General features: G+C 44.1%; 1 protein-coding gene across 4 annotated transcripts; it reads left to right on the top strand.

Moving 5' to 3' along the window:
• The first annotated feature begins 302 nt into the window (after positions 1 to 302).
• On the top strand, positions 303 to 24195 carry LOC102126910 (aspartate-rich protein 1-like). Of its 4 annotated transcripts, XM_065521764.1 has the most exons (10): positions 303 to 504; positions 3064 to 3224; positions 8898 to 8965; positions 9879 to 9900; positions 12931 to 13022; positions 13178 to 13377; positions 14153 to 14271; positions 16985 to 17946; positions 21466 to 21547; positions 23413 to 24195. In XM_065521764.1, the coding sequence occupies exons 2-7, from the start codon at positions 3215 to 3217 to the stop codon at positions 14154 to 14156; spliced, it is 396 nt and encodes a 131-aa protein (XP_065377836.1). In that variant the 5' UTR covers positions 303 to 504; positions 3064 to 3214; the 3' UTR covers positions 14157 to 14271; positions 16985 to 17946; positions 21466 to 21547; positions 23413 to 24195. The 4 variants fall into 4 exon arrangements, with proteins under 4 accessions (XP_065377836.1, XP_065377833.1, XP_065377835.1 ...); XM_065521761.2 differs by lacking the exon at positions 303 to 504 and having other exon boundaries at positions 2722 to 3224; XM_065521763.2 differs by lacking the exons at positions 303 to 504; positions 13178 to 13377 and having other exon boundaries at positions 2722 to 3224.
• Positions 24196 to 24593: the final 398 nt, after the last annotated feature.

Genomic DNA, 24593 nt, shown 5'->3' with positions numbered 1-24593 from the left:
GAATAAGAAAGCAAAAAAAGAAGTTAAGCATAAACTAGCCATTTGACCTAGCAATTCCAGCCCTAGGAATTTATCTAGAAGAAATGAAAGCATGTGTTAAAAAAGACGTATACATAAATGTTCTCAGCAACCTCATTCACTCTAGGCAACAACTGGAAACAACCCAAGTGTCCATCAGCTAGAGAATGGATAGACCCATGTGGTCTGCATACAGTGGAGTGCTGCTCAGTTACACAAAGAAAAGAAACTATGGATACAAGCCACAGGAGGGATGAACTTCAAAACATTACAGTAAGTAAAAGAAGTAAAACTCCATGAGGGAAGTTGGTGGGTATAGACATAATTTTGAACTGGCAGAATTTTTCTGTGTTCATCGGGGTATTATGTATTGAGTCCCTGTTGACCAGGTACTGTGCTAGGTACGGCCATTAGAGAAATGAGAAGCAGACACCAGCTCCATTGTGATGAGACTCACCCGATCAGCCGTTTCTGATGAACACTCAGGTACCCTGACTCTCACTGCTCCCATTTGTAGGCTTTACTTAATGCCACTTAAACCTCCCTATTCCCCAAGTCTTCTTTCTTTTCTATTTTGTTTTTTAGACAGAGTCTTGCTCTGTCACCCATGCTGGAGTGCAGTGGCACCATCTTAGCTCACTGCAACATCCGTCTCCTGGATTCAAGCAATTCTCCTTCCTGAGCCTCCTGAATAGCTGGGATTGTAGGTGCCCACTGCAACACCCGGCTAATTTTTGTATTTTTAGTAGAGACGGGGTTTTGCCATGTTGGCAAGGCTGGTCTCGAACTCCTCCTGACCTCAGGTGATCCGCCTGCATAGGCCTCCCAAAGTGTTGGGATTACAGGTGTGAGCCACCACACCTGGCCCCCAAGTCTCCTTTCTTTCTAGCTCCCCTCATTAGACACAGCTTTTTAAAGCAATCCCTGCCATACCCATGGCTTCAATTGTTTTTTATATGCTCTGATGACAATAAAATTTAAATGTCATTTTTATATAGCAGCTTTATTTTACATGACACCTCATTCACTACGATTGTAAATTCAAAGTTGCTCTAAGAAAGTAATAACTAGGCTGGGCGCGGTGGCTCAAACCTGTAATCCCAGCACTTTGGGAGGCCAAGACGGGCGGATCATGAGGTCAGGAGATCGAGACCATCCTGGCTAACACGGTGAAATCCTGTCTCTACTAAAAAAAAAAGGTACAAAAAACTATCCGGGCGAGGTGGCGGATGCCTATAGTCCCAGCTACTCGGGAGGCTGAGGCAGGAGAATGGCGTAAACCCAGGAGACAGAGCTTGCTGTGAGCTGAGATCATGCCACTGCACCCCAGCCTGGGTGACAGAGCAAAGACTCTGTCTCAAAAAAAAAAAAAAAAAGGAAAGTAATAACTAAAAAATTGTCATATTTTAGTATGTAAATTTTAGGAAATTTCTGTAATGGTTTGACTTTGTATGTGTTTGTTTTAAAAACATGACTTGTGATGTCACAGAATGGAGTTATCCTACAGAGGTTTCTATCTAACTTCTACCAGAGAGCTCCATTTCAATGCAATACTTAAGAGTCCAAAACTATCTCTTCTGTTTTTTTTTTTTTTTTTTGAGACAGAGTCTTGCTCTGTCACGCAGGCTAGAATGCAGTGGCACGATCTCGGCTCACTGCAAACTCCACGACCTGGGTCCAAGTGAGTCTCCTGCCTTAGTCTCCTGAGTAGCTGGGACTACAGGCACCCCTCATCGCACCTGGTTAATTTTTGTAATTTTAGTAGAGATGCGGTTTTGCCATGTTGGCCAGGCTTGTCTCAAACCCCTGACCTCATAATCCGCCCAGCTTGGCCTCCCAAAGTGCTGGGATTACAGGTGGGAGTCATTGCGCCCAGCTGAAAACTATCTTATTCCCGATACCTATTCCTCTTCCTACATTCTCTGTGTAGGAGAAAGTCACTGCTATTTACCCAGTCCTTCAAACTAGAGCCTCAGCAGCCTGTTTTTCCTTTTACTTGCGCTGTTCTTCCACATCTAATCATCTAGCGCTTCTGTTCTCTCTCCCAAATGATCACAAGACTTTTCCATCCACTGCAGTCATTTCCACTGCCTTTAGCCTTACCTGTTCTTCCAGATGAACATAATGTCTCTCTCTCTCTCTCTTTTTTTTTTTTTTTTGAGACAGAATCTCTCTCTTTGGGCCAGGCTGGAGTTCAATGGCATGATCTTGGCTCACTGCAACCTCTAACTCCCGGGTTCAAACAATTCTCCTGCCTCAGGCTCTTGAGTAGATGGGACTACAAGTGCCCGCTACCACGCCAGGCTAATTTTTATATTTTTAGTAGAGATGGAGTTAGTGATCCACCCACCTCAGGCTCCCAAAGTGCTAGGATTACAGGCATGAGCCACCGCGCCCGGTTGTACTAGGGTTTTCTATTGAGTTTCTTGCCAAGGGTGACTTCCAGTAATAACTGCCCCGCACTTTCCTCAGGACTGGAAAGCTCAGGCAGCCCAGGGTGAATAAAAGCCTGAGTAGTGCCATCACCACAGAGGGGCAGGGTGGCCACAAGGTAGGCAGCAGCAGGGATGGGCATTGTGAGGCATTGGGTGGGGCTGTGGGGCTGGACATTGTGAGTCACTAGCCTGACCTGGCTGTTTCCTGGTAAGCAGGTGACATAGGAAGCTTTGTGGTTATAGGCATCAGCCAGGGCCAGCAACCCTCAGTCGGTAGCTGGTAGTGGAAGGAGGAGGAGGAGCTCCGACTGTGCTGTCTCACGGCAGTTTTTGTGCCTCTCAGCGCTTGTCGTGTTCGTTTATTTTTCAAAGAAGACAGCAGGTCCCCGACCTCATAGACCAGCCAGTTTGGGAGGTGGCAGCCGAGTAAGGGCTGAGGCCCCAGATCTGCCTGGGGTCAGGCTGCTTCTACAAGTGCTGTGCCAGCCTCAGTAGTGTGGCTGCTTGGGCAGCACCGTTTCAGTTTCATCGAAGGCTCAGGCAGGAGTGGAGAGGAGTGTGGGTGCCCCATGGAGTGTATACTGACCTGTTGTATCAACTCCAGCTGTAGCTGGTGCAGGGGGAAGGTGGCACCGTGTTATGAATCTGTTATTTATGAGGCTGTGGCTGCTGCAACATCAGAATCCACTACTGTAGAGCCTGGCAAGCTGGATGTGGGAGCCACGGAGGGCCACGAACTGCAGCACATCAGCAACCAAAAGATGCCCACAGGTAAAAAAGCCATGGATGCCGTTTACTCTCTGGCACACTGTGGCCACCCTCACCCCCTTCCCATAGCCTCATCCCCAGAGACATCCTCAGCTTCCAGCTCCCTCCTGCCCATAGCCAGCTTTCCCAGATCTGGGGCATGGGGGCAAAGGCTGACTCTGCCTCTTGTCTTTGTCACTGAGGCTTTTTTGATCTAGAAAAGGGAGAGCCCTTTTCTCAATGAAAATTCAAATACCCCAATTTTGGAATCCCCATCCCATTCTCTAGCCGACCTATCTGGCCAGTTTGGTACCTAAATAGAGGAACCAGGTAAGGGTCAGATTGTTTCTTTTCTACCATCCCTTAAGGTAGCTTATTTTTTAAAAATGTTTATTTATTTATTTATTTATTTATTTATTTATTTATTTAGATGGAGTGTTGCTCTGTTGCCCTGGCTGGAGTGCAGTGGTGTGATCTCAGATCACTGCAACCTGTGTTTCCTGGGTTCAAGTGATTCTTTAACCTCAGCCTCCTGAATAGGGACTACAGGTGTCCACCTGGTTATGTTTTTGTATTTTTAGTAGAGACGGGGTTTCACCATGTTAGCCAGAACGGCCACAATTTCCTCACCTCGTGATCCACCTGCCTCAGCCTCCCAAAGTGCTGGGATTATAGGCATGAGCCACCGTGCCCAGCCCACATCTTCCATTTCTTTACACTGTGTGTGCGTCCACTGAGTCAGTGGCTGCTGATGCTTGCCCCAGCCCCCGACAGTGGGACAGTCCATCACGGGGATCAGTACCTGGTGAGTGCTGAGCCTCACTCACCTAGCTGTGCAGGAGGTCTCCAGTGAGGGTGATGGGCACCAGGCTAATGATAATGTTGTCCTGAGTTCTGATGTGGCACTGGCCCTTTTCTGTCTGCTATGGATTGGAGCATCTCTTTTTATTCATTTCTTTATTTTTCTGAGACAGAGTCTCAGTCTGTCACCCAGGCTGGAGTGTGCAATGGCTCAATCTTAGCTCACTGCAACCTCCACCTCTCAGGTTCAAGCGATTCTGCAGCCTCAGCCTCCCAAGTAGCTGGGATTACAGGTATGGGCCACCATGGCTGGCTAATCTTTGTATTTTTAGTAGAGACAGGCTTTCACCATGTTGGCCAGACTGGTCTCAAATTCCTGACCTCAAGTGATCTGCTGCCTCGGCCTCCCAAAGTGCTGGGTTTACAGGTTTGAGCCACCACACCCAGCCATGGATTGGAGCATTTCTAAGGCTTGAGGTAGTCATATTATTAAATACAATACAGTATCTTCCTGATCTTCCCTGCTTTGACCAAGTTCTGAGGAATGAGCCCAGCACTGACAGATGTTGACCTGCACTGTTCTACATGATCCCTTACACTTCTCAGAATCTGTGAGCTGACCAGAAGCCTGTGGGCTTTCTATGTGTATTTCACAGTAATGTCCATGCCAACATCTCTTGTTCCCTGTACCTTTTGCTACCCAGGGTTATGTGACCACTGGGGCCCCATTTGATGATGGGCAAAGTTTGGCAGCTTATAGGCCACACAGTTCCAGGGACACACATAGGTGCTGGAACTCCCTGGTGTGGGGTCCTGTCACCAAGCCTGAGTGATGACACAGTTGAGTAATACAGACCATCAACATTGGGACCCATTTCTGGGTTCACTTTTGCCTCTTCCATTCAGGAGGTCAAAATCTGGGTTCACTCCTTTCTGCACTCTCTCCATCTAAGGAGTAGGGATATTAAACTGACCTTCAGGTACAGCTGTGGTGAGGGAAGAAAGAGGTCATTTATGTAAAGAGTATGGTGGTGCTGAAGTTTCTCTTCCTTTCTATTAGTAGAATGACATGACTTGGGAGGCTGAGGTGAGAGGACCACATAGGCCAAGAATTCAAGAAAAGTAACACTTGTACTGTGCTGGGCATGTGCGGCCACATTTTGGGGAGAAAACACACATTTACAGACACACTCACACTCACTACACATTGATTCACCCCTAGCTACCTTCCAACCCACCTGCTTACAAACCCACACCGTCTAAATGATATGGCTGTCTCCAGGGACTCTAGTGGATGATTACTGCTCTTCACTGAGCCACCTGTTTCTCACACTGCACTCCAGGTCCTCACTCCTATCAGGAACCTGAATCCAGGCAGTCTCTCCAGACAAAAACAGGCAAGAGAGCACCCCATGACCCATCACTTAGAATTGTCATCAGCAAGGGAGTGGTCTTAGAATATGTACAGTGTTAGAGAGGCGAATGACACACACTGGGGCCTGTCAGTGTGCAGGGGAAGGGAGAGCATCTGGATAAACAGCTAATGCATGCAGGGCTTCATACCTAGGTGATGGGTTGACAGGTGCAGCAAAGCACCATGGCACACTTTTACCCATGTAATAAACCTGTACATCCTGCACATGTATCGCAGAACTTAAAAAAAAAAATTAGGAGGTGGATGGATTGTCTGAGGTTAGGAGTTCGAAACCAGCCTGGCCATCCTGGTGAAACCCTGTCTCTACTGAAAATGCAAAAATGAGCTGGGAGTGGTGGCAGGTGCCTGTAATCCCAGCTACTCAGGAGGCTGAGGCAGCAGAATCACTTGAACCCAGGAGGCAGAGGTTACAGTGAGCCGAGATCGAACCATTGCACTCCAGCCTGAGTGACTGAGCTAGACTCCATCTCAAAAAAAAGAAAAAAAGGGAAGAGCCGAGAAGAAATATCACAGGGTTAGTACTCATACCTCTGAGACGCCTTCTGAGTAGGAGTGAGCAGGACCTGGCCTTCCTGCCTGCTGAGAGTATGGTGTGGACATCATCTTAAATGCCTCAAATATGGAGTTTCATTGCTTTCTCTTGTCATCTCCATCTCTTTGTGCAATGATGACGGTGACACCAGCAGAAATTGCTGAGGGATCAGAGCAGGAATCAGGTCCCCACTTGTCTGACACAGAGCAGACAGGACACAAGTCAGCAGGGATGGACTTCAGGGTCAGGACAGACACAGACAGGTCCCAGGCCTGATCTTCCTGGGGCTGGGACAGATGAGTTTTTCTTTTTCACCTCTTCTGGAAGTCACTTGAGGGATGGTCCTTGAGGAGACACTGTTGGCCAAGGGTTGTCTGGCCCAGAAATGTGTGTGTGTGGTCTTTTCTTTTTCTTTTTTTTTTTTTTTTTTGAGATGGAGTCTCACTCTGGAGTGAGTGGTGTGATCTCACTGGCTGGAGTGCAGTGGTGCGATCTCAGCTCACTGCAACGTCCACCTCCCAAGTTCAAGTAATTCTCCTGCCTCAGTCTGCTGAGTAGCTGGAATTACAGGCATGGGCCAGCATGCCCAGCTAATTTTTGTATTTGTAGTAGAGATGAGGTTTCTGCATGTTGGCCAGGCTGGTCTCGAACTCCTGACATCAGGTGATCCACTCGCCTCGGCCTCCCAAAGTGCTGGGACTACAGGTGTGAGCCACTGTGCCTGGCTGAAATGTGTTTCAACGGGACAGACCCCCTAACACTGGGCCTGTAGCTGCAGCACTCCCGAGTAGCAGGGGAGGTGGGGAGGGACACAAGTTCCAGTGCACCAGGAGCTCAGCAAAGGGATGGGGACTGATTCCAGAGTCCAGCTCATCCTTGCAACTCTTCTGTGGAATCCAGAACACATCAGTTTCCATTTATTTTATAGAAGGTTTGGAATCTTCAGTGTCAAACTCTATCTGTGTTGTGTCTTCCCACAGGTTGGATAGAGGAACCCTGGCTATGGGCGTTTCCTGCCAGGGCAGTGACTGTGTCTTCCTCATTAGTCCTTATCCCAGAGGTCAGTCCTGGGGAGAACATGTTAGGCCCCATGGGCATTGCAGTGAACACATCCCTGGGATGAATTCTAGGTCAGCCCTGGGCTGGGATCTAGTGCAGGTGTGGAAATGTTCCCTTCTCAGCCTGTCCAGCTTGTTGAGCCCTACACCAATCCTGGAGTCTGCCCCAGCTTCTGAGTCAGGGTCCCTGGAGATGAGGTTGAGCTCTCGAGGACAGTGAGGTGCCTCTGGCCCTCGGCTCCTGCTGCTCTGATCCTGTCTAGACAGGGTGTGCAGGGCCACGCTCTTCCCTTGTGTGCGTCTGTGCCCCCTGCTGGCATCCCTCTGGATCTGGATGTTGTCCTCATTGTTATATCCCCAGACCCACACAGTGACTGGACCTTTTGCAGATGTCCACTAAGTAACCATAAATGTATGGCAGGAGCAGAGCTGCGAACTATTTTGCAAGAAAACACCAGGCGAGGGGGGACATGTCTTCCTCATGTCTGGGTCTCCTGTGCCCTCTAGTGTGGTTCTCAGTCATATATGTGCCTCTTCATATTTAAATACATTTAAATATTTACAATTAAAAGTTCAGGGCTGGGCGTGGCATCTCATACCTGTAATTCCAGCACTTTGGGAGGCCGGGGCGGGTGGATCAGCTGAGGTCAGGAGTTCGAGACCAACCTGGCCAACATGGTGAAACCCCATCTCTACTAAAAATGCAAAAATTAGCCCATGTGTGGTGGTGCATGCCTGTGATCCCGGCTACTCAGGAGACTGAGACAGAAGAATCGCCTGAATCCGGGAGGCGGAGGTTGCAGTGAGCCGAGATCATGCCATTGTACTCCAGCCTGGGCAGCAATAGTGAAACTCTGTCTCGAAAAAAAAAAAAAATTCAGAACTTCACAACAGCCACCATGCAATCCCCCAGCAGCCTTCTGTTCATGCAGCAGAGAGATTTCCATCCCCACAGAATGTTCTTTCACATCTGCTGTAAGCCTAGCTAAGGGGCTGATTATTGAACTCCTCTAACTCAAAGCATGCACCTTAAAGTGGGAACCTCAGGGCTGTGAGATTGGAGGTGAGACCTATAATGGGCCAGTGGAAGGAAGAAGTTGAAAGGTGGTTCCTTCAGTTCCTCTTTCTCACTTGAAGGCTGGCCAGTGTGAGCAATGCCTTTTTAGAGACCTCTGATTCCCCAGAGCCCAGGGAGAGTCTGACAACACCAAGGGAAGGGCAGAGTGATCTTGCGTAACCCAGTGTGGCCTCACCTGGAGTAGGAGGGTGGACAAGTTGCTCTCTGGAATAACTTCTTGTGGAGTTTTTGTCTCTAAAGATTGGCCAATGGACACCGTCCATGAGGGCAGCTGCGATGAGGCAGACCTGCAGGTAGAGCATGATACTCTAGGAGGATCTCTGGGAGCAGCTGGGTGACTCCTGTTGCTTTGGAAATCAGGAAAAGGGCAATGAAGTCAGAACCAAAGGAAATACGTGTAGAAGTGTGACTTGTTCCTTTTGTATTTTAATAAGATAGAGATGAGGCCGTTTGTGTCCATGGGCTTTGTGTGCTGTGTTTGTAACCATTTTTTTTCTTGCTCTGGTGTTTAATGGTTATCAGAAGATCAGTTTTTCCTGTCTATGTCACAGCAAACATCAAAGCCTTGGTCTTTGACTTGGGAATGCAGAGTCTTATTAGGTCCAGGCACTGACTAAGATGCGAGGTATCTGGTGAGACTCCCTCATGCTCACTACTTGAACATAGTTGTTTCTCTGAGAATGGTCTCAGAATCTTCAGTCCCACGCTCCATATGCCGCATCCAGCAAAGCTCCCTGAGGGACTCACAGTCTCCAACCACCAGGGCACTGACATTAACTCTGTGTCCTTTTAGGCCCCCCTGAGGACTGCCTGAGTTTAGAATCTCTACCACCAAGTGAGGAAGACAATGATGATGCCCACGTAAGAACCCCTTTCTTTGCATTCTAAGGAAATGCAACTTTCCTGATGTGAGAAACAAACTCACCCATCCACACCCAAAGAATGGGCTCAGAGGCCTGCAGAACAGAGAAAGTGAGAATTTTAATGATGGTCTTGCAAGATATATATATATATGGTTGTCTTACTGCATTTTGTGGAAGCCCACAATGCATTGCCATCCTAGTCAGCTTAGGGGCTCTTCAAGTATTTGACTTATGAGCTAAGTAGCTGAGCAGGCTGATAAGAACAGACCAAGCGAGCTATTTTGCAGGCTAGTAAACTTTCAACTTAGACTATACTTCTTTGTTAAAGTGAGGACAACTAAGCGGGGTGGAAGGGGGACCCAACAAGCCAGCATTGCCCATCCAACCAGGAGCCTAGTATTTCTTCTGTCCTTTGCTGAGCTAAACAACTTCAAGGCACTTTGTCGTAAAAATGGACCACTGTGTACACTATTTCCTTCACCTGATTTCTTTCCTTCTCAATTAATTTTGGTATAAGGATATGATGGGACACATTATGTACAACATACACAATAGTCCTTCTTGGGGTGGAGTTCAGTGGGAACGTCTTCCCATCTAATACATGACATGGTAGGATGTTTTGAATGACAGCATCCATCATCAACTGTAATGCAGAGGCATTTTCCTCCACGCCAGTTTTCCTCTTTGAATTAGGCATTGTGAGTTTACCAATCTAAATCAACTTCAAAGAAATTCTGTGGGAAAAGCTCTTGTCTTTTCCATGCATGTCCTCTATGCTAGAGTGTTTTGTCTTTGACATGGACTCAACCACTGTTTCAAAAGTAGTTTTCTGAAGTCAGACTAACAGATCTGTGTAAGGGGGCAACAGAATTGATCTGATCCTCATAGCATCTTCTTTTGTCTCATTGCAGATTTTACCATCACCTGTCCTGGGTACGTACCTTGAACTAACTCATTTTCTGAGAAACAAATTTGCTGGCTTGAATATATAGAAACCTTAATCTGGGTTCCTGTTAAAAAATGTTGGGGGTCTGGTGAGAGCAAATGATTTTGCAAGTGTATAGCTATGAGCAGAGGGGCTGTAGAAATGTGTGTGAACCCAGAGGACCAACCAGGAGATTTTGTGTGAGCCAGTGAGTCTTCACCGGGAGGAGGAGAAGTGAGTGCACCTCTCACTGACTTATCCTGATGTTGGTGGTTCTAAAGAGTGGATTCTGGAGAATCTCAGCAGGGAAGAGGATGCCTTTCCAGGTAGGCAACAAGACTTCAGATGGGGTCTAATAAAACAGCATTTCCAGGAACCTTCATGTTATACCTGCTGCTTGGGAGGCTTAGTGAGGGTGTAGAAAGAGAAAAAGGAAAAGTAAATATAAGCCGCATTTGTTATTTTCAGACTTTAATGTCATCATGGTGAGGAGTACTATGTTCATGGGCTTTTGAGTATCCTGTATTTTCAATCACCTCTTCTTGGTTTATTATTTAAAGATGATTTTTCGGAGAATACCTGCTCTTTTCTGCCTGTGCCACTGCAAAATGTCACAGCCTTTGGTTTGGGACACAGTTCTGTCACAGGCAGTTACTTGATCCTGAATATAAAACTCTTCTGTGGTGTGCCCAGATGCATAGGAGAGATTGATCCATACCTTATGAACTTAGGTTTCATGGCAGGACATTCATTTGTCTGTCCTTGCTGTTTACCTCTGGTATCAAGACATCTCCCTGGGCATGGAGGACAGAATGAAAATTCACTGTGGGCTCACTGCAAAAGCTCCAGTGTCTTAGAAATGGAGGGAGAAACACAGTCTTGAGTACACTGTCAGCATTCCATTTCTTCATGTGAATGAGAATATGCAGCTTTACCATCATTTGTGGAAGTCGTTTTCCTTTCCCCATTGTGTATTCTTGGCACCTTTGTTGAAGATCAGCTGACTCTGTATGTATGCATTTAATTCGGTGCTCTCAATTCTATATCTGTCATACTTATGGGTGCCCCCCTCAGTGGAAGCATGCTGTCTGAATTTTTCTGTTTTTTTTTAATTTTTATTTTTAGATTTCAATCTCATGAATGTGCATCTTCCAACACTATTCTTTTTCAATGTTGCCATGGCTATTTGAGGCACATAAAAGTTCATTAAAATGTTAGGATTATCTTTTCCATTTCTGCACAGATGGCTGTTGCCAGTTTGGTAGCAGTTGGTGTTAGTCTGTAGATCATGTGTGTAGTATTGTGTGTTAGTCAGGTTTAGTCTTCTATGTATGAATATGGGAAGCCTTTCAACTTACTTGTACGTTCTTTACTTTCTAGAATCTTTATGTTGACAACTGATTAGTTAGATTTAATGTGACTGATATGAATTTGTGATTTCTTTTTTTGTTTTTTGTTTTTGAGACAGAGTCTCACTCTGTCACCATACAGGTGTGCAATGATATGATCTCTGCTCACTGCCACCTCCACCTCCCAGGTTCAAGTGATTCTCCTGCCTTATCCTCCTGAGTAGCTGGGTCTACAGATGCATGCCACCACATCCAGCTAATTTTTGTAATTTTAGTAGAGATGTGATTTTACCTTGTTGGCCGGGATGGTCTCGATCTCTTGACCTCATGATCCACCCACCTTGGCCTCCCAAAGTGCTAAGATTACAAGCATGAGCCACCGTGCCTGGCCAAATTTGTATCTTTTGCCAATATTTTGTCTGTCTGAATGATTATGCGTCAAATAAAAAATATTATGTATGCTAGTTAACCAAAAATCACCCCCATACTCAGGGACATTTTTTCATGAATTTGCTCATTTTCTATTGGTATACATTTCCTCATTTCAGTAGCTCAGGTATATTTGAACCTGGAAACTTATCCTCATGGCAGAAAGTTTTCAGAGTCACGTCTCTCAGCTTCACTGGTGTAGGTTGCGCAGGCTGTGTGAGCTTGGCCTGTTTGAATGAAGCCCGATCTTTAGGGAATCTCCTGCAGGAGAGCAACACACAGCTGCTGAAGCCCTTGATCACAGGAACCCAAAAAATTGTGTGCACACACCATGGTTCCAGAAGAAGACTTACAAAGAGGAAATCATGACTATTTTTAATTTTAGCATTTTAATACTTAATTTTTTAAATGACCTCTATGAAAAAGAAATTGTGATCTGTCTGGTGCCTGTAATCCCAGGCACCAGACAGGATTACTACTCATGCCTGTAATCCCAGCAATTTGGGAGGCTGAGGTGGGCAGATTATGAGGTCAGGAGATGGAGACCATCCTGGCTAACATGGTGAAATCCTGTTTCTACTGAAAATACAAAAAAAATTAGCCAGGTGTGGTGGCGGGTGCCTGTAGTCCCAGCTACTCCAGAGTCTGAAGTAGGATAATGGTGTGAACCCGGGAGGTGGAGCTTACAGTGAGCCAATATCGTGCCACAGTACTCCAGCCTGGATGACAGAGTGAGACTCCATTTCAGAAACAAACTAACAAATGAACAAACAAACAAACAAAAATGTGTGATCAGTAGAACAGAGTAATTTGGGTAAAATTGAATCCTTTTCACCAATAAATTAAGTAATTAATCCTTTAAAACAGATGCTAGATGTAGTACCAGCATAATTGGGTCCTAATGTACTTACACAGTCTTGAATACATTAAGAAAATGCTGTTTGTTTCATAGAGTTTCAAAACATTTGAGACGGAGGAAGGCACTCTTCCATTGACCCTTAGTGTGTGCTTTATTTCCATTTTAGGTTGACTGTTTTGTGTTGCTGCATGATGCCTTTAGTACAAGGCCAAGGCCTCCATGTCTCATGTCTTTCCTGATCCCCTCCTTTGCCATCCCTCTTCCACTCAGGGGAATAGCCCAGCATCAACTCAGTCCATGCTTGTTAATCAACCACCTCCATACACCACATCCAGAAAAGCTCCCTGAGTGACTCACAGTCACCAACCACCAGTGCACTGATCTTTCTTGTGTCCTTCCAGCTTCTTCTATGGACAACCTGAGTTTAGTATGCCTACCACCAAGTGAAGATGATGACTGGGGTGATGATGATGATGGTGATGATGATGTCCAGGTAAGAACACCTTTCTTTGTCTTCTAAGGAAATGTTGGTTTTCTGATGTGAGAAACAAACTCACCAGTCCAAACCCAAAGAATGGACTCAGGGAGCTGAAAAACAGCAAGAGTGAGATTTTCTTTCTTTTTTTTTTTTTTTTCTTTTTGAGACAGAGTCTCGCTCAGTTGGCCAGGCTGGAGTGCAGTGGTGCAATCTCAGCTCCATCTCCTGGGCTCAATGAATTCTCCTGCTACAGCCTCCCGAGTAGCTGGGATTACACGCATGTGTCCCCATGCCCAGCTAATTTTTGTATTCTTAGTGGAGATGGTGTTTCAGCATGTTGGCCAGACTGGTCTCGAACTCCGGACCTCAGGTAATCTGCCCACCTCAGCTTCCCAAAGTGTTGGGATTACAGGTATGAGCCACCCCAACTGGCGGAAAGTGAGACTTTTAATGATAGTGTTGCAAGATCCGGTGTCTGATGGGCAGACACACCCAGCACACTTTCCACAAGCAATTTATCCCCTAGTGTGCAGGTCCCTCCCCTGGTTCCTCATAGGCTGAGAACTGTGGGGTCACAATCTTCCCAGGTGTTGCCTATTGATTTTTGGGGAGAGACTTTAGGTATTTTTCTAGGGTTGTCTTACTGCATTTTGTTGCAGCCCACAATGCATTGCTATCCTAGTCAGCTCGGGGGCACTTCAAGTATTTGACTTATGACCTAAGTAGCTGGGCAGGCTGAGAAGAACAGACAAAACGAGCTATTTTGCAGGCTAGCAAACTTTCATCTTAGACTAATCTTCTTTGGTTGAAGTGAATTTTGATATAAAAATATGACAAGGCACATTATGTACAACACACACTATTCTCTTTGTGAGGATGGAGTTCAGTGGGAGTTTCTTTTCATCTAATACATGACACACTAGGATGTTTTTGAAGGACAGCATCCATCATCAACTGTAATGCAGGGGCATTTTCCTCCACACCAGTTTTTCTCCTTGGATTAGGCATTGTGCATTTACCAACCTAAATCAATGTCAAGGATAAATTTTGTGGGAAAAGCTCTTGTCTTTTCCATGCATGTCCTCTATTCTAGAATGTTTGGCCTTTGACTTTGACTTTGACTCTGACTCACCACTGTTTCACAGGTAGTTTTCTGCAGTCATCAAGAGACTAACAGATCTGTGTAAGGGGTGCAGCAGAATTGATCTGATCCTCATGGCATCTTCTTTTGTCTCGTAGCAGATTTTACCATCACCTGTCCTGGGTACGTACCTTGAACTAACTCACTTTCTGAGACACAAACTTTCTGGCTTTAATATATAGAAACCTTAATCTGGGTTCCTGTTAAAAAATATTGGGGATCTGGTGAGAGCAAATAATTTTGCAAGTGTATAGCTATGAGCAGAGGGGCTGTAGAAATGTGTGTGAACCCAGAGGACCAACCAGGAGATTTTGTGTGAGCCCGTGTGTCTTCACCTGGAGGAGGAGAAGTGAGTGCACCTCTCGCTGACTTATCCTGATGTTGGTGGTTCTAAAGAGTGGATTCTGGAGAATCTCAGCAGGGAAGAGGATGCCTTTCTAGGTAGGTAAGAAGATTTCAAGTGCGGTCTAGTAACACAGCATTTCCAGGAGCCTTCATGTTATACCTGCTGCTTGGGAGGCTGAGGGAGGGTGTAGAAAGAGAAAAAGAAAAAGTAAATGTAAGTGAAGTTTGTTCTTTTGAGTTTATGAGATTTTGAGTATCCTGTGTTTTCGATCACCTCTTCTTATTTATTATTTAAAGATGATCTTTCTAGAACACCTGCTCTTTCCTGCCTCTGCCACTGCAAAATCTCAAAGCCTTTAGTTTAGGACAGAGTTCTATCGCAGGCAGTTACTTAATGCTGGAGACAGAATTCTTCTGTGGTGTGCCCAGATGCATAGGAGAGATTGATCCTCACCTTATGAACTGTTAGGTTTCCTGACAGCACACTCATTTGTCTGTTTTTCCCTGCTTACCTCTGGTATCAAGAGCTCTTCCTCGGCATGGAGGACAGAATGAAAATTCAATCTGGGCTCAGTGCAAAAGCTCCAGTGTCTTGGAAATGGAGGGAGAAGCACAACCTTGAGCACACTGTCAGCATTCTATTTCTTCATTTGAATGAGAATATGCAGTTTTACCATCATTTGTTCAAGAGGGTTTCCTTTCCCCATTGTGTATTTTTGACACGTTTGTTGAAGATCAGTTTACTGTATGTGTGTTCATTCAATTCTGGGCTCTCTATAGCTGTGAAACTTATGAGTGCCCCTACGCTAGAAACATACTCTCTGTATTTCTGTATTTTGTGTGTGTGTGTGTGTGTGTGTGTGTGTGTGTATTTCAATCTCATGAACCTGCATCCTCTAACACAATTTTTTTAATGTCATCATGGTTACATAAGGCACATAAAATTCATTAAAATTGTAGGATTATCTTTTCCATTTCTGCACAGATGGGTGTTACCAGTTTGATAGTAATTGTTGTGAGTCTGTAGATCATTGTGTAGTATTGTGTGTTAGTCGGGTTTAGTCTTCTTATCCATAAATACAGGATGCCTTTCCACTTATTTGTACCTTTCTTATTTCCTAGGATCTTCATGTTGACAGCTGATAAGTTAGATTTAACATGACTGATAAAAATTTTTGATTTCCTATACCAATATTTTGTATGTCTGAATGAATAGGCATCTCATATCTCTCTCTCTCTCTCTCTCTCTCTCTCTATATATATATATATATATATATATATATATAGAGAGAGAGAGAGAGAGAGAGAGAGAGATGGAGGTTCACTCTTGTTGCCCAGGCTGGAGTGCAATGGCATGATCTCGGCTCACTGTAACGTCTGCCTTCCAGGTTCAAGCAATTCTCCTGCCTGAGACTCCTGAGTAGCTGGGATTACAGGCGCTCACCACCATGCCTGGCTAACTTTTTGTATTTTTAGTGGAAACGGGGTTTCACCATGTTGGCCAGGCTGGTCATGACCTCCTGACCTCAGGTCATCCACCTGCCTCAGCCTCCCAAAGTGCTGGGATTACAGATGTGAGCCAGAGTACTCAGCCAAAAAAATAATTTTTATGTAAGCTTGTTAACCAAAAATCACCCCCATGCTCTTGTACATTTTTTCATGAATTTGTTCATTTCTGTTGGTATACATTTCCTCATTTCAGTAGATAATGTGTATTTGAACTTTTAAACTTATCTTCATGGCAGAAAGTGGTCAAAGTCACGTCTCTCAGCTTCACTGGTGTAGGTAGAGCAGGCTGTGTGAGCTTGGCCTCTTTGAATGAAGCTTGATTTTTAGGGAATCTCCCCAGGGAGAGTCACACAGGAGCTGCTGAAGCCCCTGATCACAGGGCCCCAAAAGGGTGTGTAGAAGTCGTTCCAGAAGAAGACTTACAAATGGGAAATCATGACTATTTTTAATTGTAGCGTTTTAATACTGAATTTTTAAATGATCTCTATGAAAAAGAATGTGTGATTAATAGGATAGAGTAATTTGGGTAAAATTGAGTCCACTTCACCCTTAAAATAGGCTTTTAATCAAATAATAAATCTTTTAAAACAGATGCTAAATGTAGTATCAGCATAGATTCTAGTGTACTGACGCGGTCTTGAATACACTAAGAAACGGCTGTTTGTTTAGAAGAGTTTCAAAACACTTGAGAGGCAGGAAGGCACTCTTCCATTGACCCTCAGTGTGCATTTTAGTTCCATTTTGGGTTGACTGTTTTCTGTTGCTGCCCGATGCCTCTAGTACGAAGCCAAGGTCTCCATGTCTCATGCCTTTCCAGCTCCCCTCCTCTGCCATCCATCTTCCACTCAGGGGAATAGCCCAGTATCAACTCAGTCCATTCTTGTATATCAACCACCTCCATACACCACATCCAGCAAAGCTCCCTGAGTGACTCACAGTCACCAACCACCGGTGCACTGATCTTTCCTCTGTGTCCTTCCAGCTCGTCCTGAGGATGGCCTGTTTTTGAGATGCTCACCGCAATGCAAAGATGAAGATGATGATGATGATGATGATGATGGTGATGTTGATTGTGATGATGATGATGATGGTGATGTCCAGGTAAGATCCCCCTTTTTTGTCTTCTACATCAATGTTGCTTTCCTGATTCTTTACTTCTCAATTAATTTTGATTTGAAAACCTGGCAATGTACATTATGTACACTGTACACTATTGTCTTTGTGGGGCTGGAATTCAGTAAGCGTGTCTTCCCAACTGATGCATGGTACACTATGCTGCTTTTAAATGATGGCATCCATTATCAACTGCAATACTGAGGCATTTTCCACAATACCAGTTTTCCTCCTTGGATTAAGCATTGTGTGTTTGCATATAAAATTAAATTTAAAGGTAAATTCTGTGAATAGAGGTCTTGTTTTTCTATAGCTATCCTCTGTGCTAGTCTTTGGGGATTTTGACCTATGGCTCAATCACTGTACTGTCTTCTGGTTTTTTATCGTTATCAAGAGAATAACACATCTGTGTGAAGTGCACAGCAGAATCTGATTCTCATAATGTTTTCTTTTATATAATTGCAGATAAGAGCTTGGAAAGGAAACGGTATGTACCATGAAATAACTCGCTTCCCGAGGGAAAAACTTGCTGGCTTCAGTGTGTAGAAACCTGATTCTGGGTTCCTGCTGGGAAAGAGGCTTGGGATTCTCGAGAAAGTGATTTTGCCAGTATAGAACTCTGGCCCAAGAAGCTGTAGGAAAGTTTGTCAATCCAGAAAAAAGATGAGGGGATCATGTATGAAGCAGTGTGGGGTGGGAGAAAAGCCCATCAATCAGCTTCAGCTAACGTAGGAGGAGTGGGTGAGTCACTCTCTCTAATGACTTACCCTGGTGTTTTTCTTTCTAAAGACTTGACGCTGGAGAGCATAAGTGACGAGGAGACTCATCCAGGTAGGGAACTACATGCCAGGAAAAACCAATGGGAAAAGGTTCCTAGGAGCCTCCAGGTTATCCCTGCTGCTTGTGAGGAGGGAGTGAAGGAGGGGGTATGAAATCAGAAGGAAAATGGAAATATGTTTGAAGTCTGGCTTGTTGTTTTCAGTTTCTTGGCATCATGGTAAGAACTGTCTGTATGGGCTATGAGGGTGCTGCGTTCATGAGAGATTCTCTTTGCAGTCCACCTGCTCTTTTCTGCCTATGGAACATCAGAGCCTTCGGTTTAGATTAGTCAACACTCCTTGGGATTGGTCCCAAGGGGTGTAGGCTTAAGCACTGGGTGTCATCTGTGTTGAAGGGAATCTGGGGGACACAGCTCTCTCACAGGCATTTCCTGGAACCTAGAGACACAGTTCTTCTGCTGTGTGCCAAGGGGAAATCGAGAATCACCCTCTAAACTTTCAGGACTTGTTAGTGCACATTCATGTTTTTGTCCTCACTGTGTGTTCCCAGTTTAAAGGGATCTCCTGGGGTGGATGGCGGGGTGAATATTCACACTGGGCTCACTGGTAAAACTCCAGTCTCCTTTGAAGGGAGGAGGAAAGTTTGACCTTGAGCACATTTCCAGCCTCCACTTTCAACCCAGTCACAGATTCTGAGCTGAGGCTTCTTTCTCCCCAGTTCTCTAATTTTGGGGGAAGCCAAGAGTTCCCACAAAAGATAGTATCACACTATTTCCTGTCTTCAAAAATTTGGCTTTGGTTTTGTTCTGTAAGCTGACATTCATCACTCAAGTTCTAGACTTTTTGTTTGTTTTTTTCTTTCTTTTTTCTTTTTTTTTGAGTATTTGGTTTTCCGTTCTTGCCTTGGTTTGCTAAACATAATAAGCCCCAGGTCTATCCATGCTGCTTAGGACATGATTGTGTGTTCTTCTTATGGCTGTGTAGTATTGTGTGATGTGTATGCACCACATTAAAAAAAAAAAAACAAACCTCAAATCCACTGTTGCTGGTCACCTAGGATGCTTCCACATCTTTGTTCTTGTGAATGGTATGGCCATGAATGCGGGAGAGCATGTTTCTTTTTGATAGAAGGATTTATTGTCTTTTGGATAGATACCAAGTGTCGTGGCATTGCTGGGTCTGATGGTAGTTCTGTTTTAGGTTTTTTGAGAATCTCTAAACTGGTTTCCACAGTGTGAACTAGTTTTCACATTGACCAAGAGCGTAGCAGCGTTCTCTTTCCTTTGCTGCCTCGCCAGCATGTTGTTTTGACTTTGGAAAATTACCCATTGTGACCAACGTGAGATGATGTCTCATTGTGTTTGGGAGCTGCATTGCACTGAGGTTGTGCATTTTTTCATGTTGGTTGATCACTTGAACGTGTTTTTTTTTTTTTTTTTTTTTTTTTTTTGAGACAGTATCTCACTTTGTTGCCCAGACTGGAGTGCAGTGGTGCAATCTTGGCTCACTGCAACCTCTGCCTCCTGGGTTCAAGTGATTCTCCTGCCTCAGCCTCCTGAGTAGCTGGGATTACAGACAACTGTCACCACGCCCACCTAATTTTTGTATGTAGATAAGGGGTTTCACCATGTTGGCCAGGCTGGTCTCGAACTCCTGACCTCAGGGGATCCACCCACCTCAGCCTCCCAAAGTCCTGGGTTTACAGGTGTGAGCCACCGTGCCTGACTAGCAGTGATTGTTTTTGTAAGGTAAAGTCAATAACAAAAGCTAGAGGTTTTGACTTCTGTTGTTGGAAGTAGTTTTTTTTCTATTTTTCTCTTTTGTCTGTTGTTTGCTTTTATATCCTGTGAGCTTAGATTCAGGTTTTCCTCAACTTAAGCTCACTCTGTGTTTTCCTGTAGCAGTTTTATGCTTTTAGGTCTTGTGTTTAGGGTTTAATGTATTTTGAGTTTATGTTTGTGTATTGTATAATGTCAACGTCTTATTTCATTCTTTTGTATGTGGCTATCCAGTCATTTCAGACTGCTCAATTGAACAGACTGCTGACTCCTCATCTCATCCTTTTTCCCCTTGGGGACACAGTCCCACTCATGCTCTCACCCAGACTGGAGTGCAGTGGTGAGATCTCAGCTCTCTGCAAACTCCGCCTCCTTGCTTCGAGTGATTCTCCTGCCTCATCTTCCCAAGTGGCTGGGATTGCTGCTGTGCACCAGCACACCTGAATAATATCTTTCATATTTTTACTAGAGATAGGATTTCACCATTTTGGCCAAGCTGGTCTGAACTCCTGACCTCAAGAGATCCGCCCAACTCGGTCTCTGAAACTGCTGGAAGTACAGGTGTGAGCCACAGCACACGGCCTCATTGCATCTTCTAGGCATTCTTTGAAAAATAATGTGTTGACTGCATACAGGTGTGTGTTTATATTCTCTTATGTCCCTAGGTTCATGGATTCATTTTTATGCCACTACTGTAGTCTTTGGATGAGTGGAGGTGTTACATGTAATTTGAAATTGGGGAGTGTGTGGCCTCCAATTGAGTTTGTATTCCCTAGAATTGCTTTGCATATTCAGGTTCCTTGAGTCTTCAGTGGTTCCATGTGAACATTTAGCCGTGTATTGTTAACATTTCATAAAACGTTTGTTTTATACTTCATGTCCAGAATTAGGGGTGCATTGGGACATTCTGATACTTGTTTGTATACCTTGAATATGGATAAAATCAGGGAGTTTCCCATGCTTGTGACCACGTGTAAGTTTGATATCTTCGATGTGTGAACATTCAGTATCCTCCTTGGTAGCTATTTTGAAAACGGCATAACCATATTGTTAAGTATCATTGCCCTGCTTTGGAGTGGAATACCAGAATGTATTCCTCTCCTGTAACTCTCTGTGTACCTATTGCCAATCCTTGAGGTCCTCTCCTCCACCTAGTCTGTGGTGACCACTACTGTATTTTCACCTTCAGTGAGTTAAATTTTTCAGCTCCCACATGAGTGAGAACATGCGGGCTTGGTCTTTGTCTGCCTTTCTGATTTGATTGAACAGAATATCTCTAGGTGCAGCCATGTTGCTGGAAATGATAGCATTCCATGAATTTTGATGGTATAAAAGTATTCCATTGTGTCTGTGTACCAGAGATTCTTCATCTCTTCATCTGTTGATGGACAGGTCGGCTGATTTCTTTTCTTGGCTTTTGAGCATAGGGCTGAATGCCACCTGGGATGACAGATAATCTCTTCCATGTCCTGATCATGTCCTCTGTGTATATACCTAGGAGTAGAACTGCTGGAGAAAATGGTAGTTGTAGTTTTAGGATTTCAAGGAACATCCAAGTGGTTTCTTTAGTGTGCATACTAGTTTACCATTTCCCACCACATGTGGAGACAAGTGCCTCCTCCGGAAATCCACACCTTGACTGGATTGTGTTTTCATATGTTTCAACTTTTTTCTTGTAGCATCTGTTACATGTAGAGTGAGATGGAATCTTGAGTGTGTTTTTTATTTTTGTGTGTGTATGATAAGTGGTACTTGCTATGTTATTGTGAATTTGTTTTTAATTTGTTGTGTAGGACTGGGCAGAGGACCTGAAGACATGAGGTTGATGCACAGGTCAAAGAGAAGATTCTCACCATCGCTGATGCACACAAAAGTGTAAGTGAAAATCACACTCAGATTTCATCTCACTCCAGTTAGAATGAATACTAGCAACATTTGATGGCAGTTTTGTTTCTATAGTGTGTGTGTGTGTATGTGTGTGTGTGTGTGGGTATATACATTCACCCACACACACACAACCCAAGGGTGCAAGGGACATTTTGACATATGTAGGTGTAGTATCATGATCAAATCATCATATCTGGCATCTCTGTGACCTTCCATCATTATTATTTCTCTGTGGAGAGAATATTCAGAACCGTATTTTCCAGCTGATTTTGAAAAAATTTTCTAGATTCTGTTGACCCTAGTCACCTAGTCACCTTGCTGTGCAATAGAACACCAGAACAGATTCATTGTGTCTCAGTGTCACTCTGTACCCGTTACCAATATCTAAGTGTGGTTTTGATTTACATTTTGCTGTGGTTAGAGATGTTTGCCAAGTTATCATGAACTTGTTTCAATTTAATGTGTAAGACTGGCCAAAGAACCTGAAGACCTGAGAAGGATGCACAGGTAAAAGATTCTGAATCAACATTACTGATCCTCACAAGAAGTCAATCAAAACCACACTCAGATATCATCTCACTCCGGTGAGAATGAACGTTACCAAAATGGGACAGCAGTTTCATTGCCGTAGAGTATGTGTGTATAACCAGCAGGTGCAAGGGACCATTTGATCTGTGTAAACGTAGCATCATAATGAAGTTGCAGTGTCTGACACCTCTGTGAGCTCCAGAGTTATGATTTCTCTGTGGAGAGAACATTCACAACTGACCTTTGTAGCTGTTTTGAAAATTTTGGTTTTCTGTTCTTGCGTTCTCTTCATAATGGCCTATGGCTCTGTCCAGGTTTCTGGTAAGAGCATGTATTTGTGTTTTATGACTGTGTAGTGTTCCGTGGTGTGTATGTACCACATTTCCTTTCTCTGATCCACTGCTGATGGGCACCAAGGCTGATTCATGTCTTTACCATTGTGAGTAGTACTGCCATGAACATAGGAGTGCATGTGAGTTTTGGATGCAAGGATTTTCCTCTTTATAGATCCTTAGGAGTGGGGTTGCAGCGTTGGGTGGTAGTTCTCTTTTAGGTTCTTTGAGAAATGTCCACACTGCTCCCCAGGGGATCTGAACTAGTTTGCATTTCCCCCAACAGTGGACCTGCATTTCTTTGCTCATCTGCCCCACCAGCCTCTGTTGTTGTGGACTGTGTGTCATAATTGCCATTCTGACCAGTGTAGATGGTATCTCAGTATGTTTCTGATTTGCATTTCTCTGATGATCAGTGAGATCGAACATGTTTTCATGCTCGTTAGTTACTGGTACACCTCCTTTTAAGTGTTCATGTTCCTTGCCCTTTTATAAGTTTTTTTTTTTTTTCTGATTTTATTTGTTTAAGGTCTTTACAGTAAATCGTAGATATTAGATGTTTTTCAGATGCGTAGTTGGGGAATGTTTTCCCTCATTCTATAGGCTGTGTGCTGACTCTGTGGTTGTTTCTTGTTCTGTGCAGCAGCTCTTTTGTGTTTTAGGTCCCACTTATCAGTAATTGTTTTTGTTGCCGTTGCTTTTGGGGATTTGACATATAAATGCTTTGCCAAAGCCTCTGTCAAGAAGGGTATTTGCTAGATTCTCATGCAGGATTTTTTTTTATAGTTTCAGGTATTGGATTTTTATGTATTTACGTATTTATTTACAGACCAAGTCTCACTTTCTCATACGGGCTGGAATGCAATGGAGTGATCTCGGCTCACTGCACCTTCCAGCTTCTGGGTTCAAGTGATTCTTCTGCCTCATTCTCCTGAGTAGATGGGAGTACAGGCACGTGCCACCATGCCCAGCTAACTTTTGGTTTTTTCTTAGACATCAGCTTCACCATGTCGGCCAGGGTGGTCTCAAACTCCAGGACCTCAAGTCATCCGCCTGCTTCGACCTCCCAGAGTGCTTGGATTCCCGGAATGAGCCACTGTGTCCAGCCCAGCGTTTCACATTTCAATCTTTGATTCATTTTGAGTTGCTTTCTGTACATGGTGAGACATAGGGGCCCAGTGTTATTTCTTCTACATCTAGCTAGGCCACTTATCTCAGCACCACTTACTGATAGGGAGTCCTTTCTCCATTGCTTATTTTTGTTGATTTTTTTTTGCAAATATCGATGGTTTCAGGTATGCAGGTTTATATCTGGGTCTTCTAATGTGTTCCACTGTTCTGTGGAACCGGGTCCCCAGCTTTTCAGTGAAAATGCCAAGCCATTACCTTGTCTATGGGTATTTTCTTGGAGTGTTTCCTTTGTTTTAATGTTGTAAAAATACCTTTAGCAGCCTACATGTATGGATTTCTTTTCTAAAATAATGCACACCCTATGTTTTCTTGTAGGAGTTTTGTGGTTTCAGAAGGTCTTTAATGTATTTTGCATTGATTTTTGTGTTGCGTGACATAAGGGTCCTATTTCAGTGTTTTGTATGTGAATATTCAGTTTGCTCAAAATCATCTATTGAACAGGCTCTTTTTTTCTGATTGCATCTTTTTGGTGTTCTTTTGAAAAACGTGTTCACTATATGTAAATTGGGGTTGAATATTTGGTTTCCTCATTCTGTCCACTTTCTTAGTTTATGCCAATAAAAGATTGTTTGGATAATTATAAAAGTTTGTGTTTTTCATTCATGCTTTTAGCTTCTAAGCTTGTATTTTTTAACATAATTTCTATGTGTATTATAGACTAAAGGGTACAAATGCAGATTAGTTACTGCCTTTGGTATATTCTATGACACTGAGACTTGGGGTCCAAGCAACCTTATCATGCAGGCAGTGGGTGGACCCACCAGATAGGTCTTCAGCACATACCTCATCCCTTCTTCCTTTTTCATCGGATAGTCACCAGTGTCTGTTGTTTTCACTTTTACGGTAGGGTGTATTCAATGTTAGCTCCACCTTAGAAGTGAGAACATGTGGTATTTGGTGTTCTGTTTTTTCCTTATTTCTCTTTAGATAATGGCCTCTAGCTCCTTTCATGTTGCTGCCAAGGACATGATTTCCTTCTCTCT

This window comes from Macaca fascicularis, chromosome 10, assembly GCF_037993035.2.
Source record: "Macaca fascicularis isolate 582-1 chromosome 10, T2T-MFA8v1.1".
NCBI classification, from domain to species: domain Eukaryota; kingdom Metazoa; phylum Chordata; class Mammalia; order Primates; family Cercopithecidae; genus Macaca; species Macaca fascicularis.
The sequence above is the reverse complement of the archived record's forward strand: the minus strand, read 5'-3'. Positions and strand labels throughout refer to the sequence as shown.

Coding starts and splice junctions, on each gene's coding strand:
- LOC102126910 (XM_065521761.2), top strand. CDS start 3,023: ATGGAGTGTATACTGACCTGTTGTATCAACTCCAGCTGTAGCTGGTGC. Junction 8,966..9,878: donor AAGACAATGATGATGCCCAC/GTAAGAACCCCT, acceptor GTCTCATTGCAG/ATTTTACCATCACCTGTCCT. Junction 9,901..12,930: donor TTTACCATCACCTGTCCTGG/GTACGTACCTTG, acceptor GTGTCCTTCCAG/CTTCTTCTATGGACAACCTG.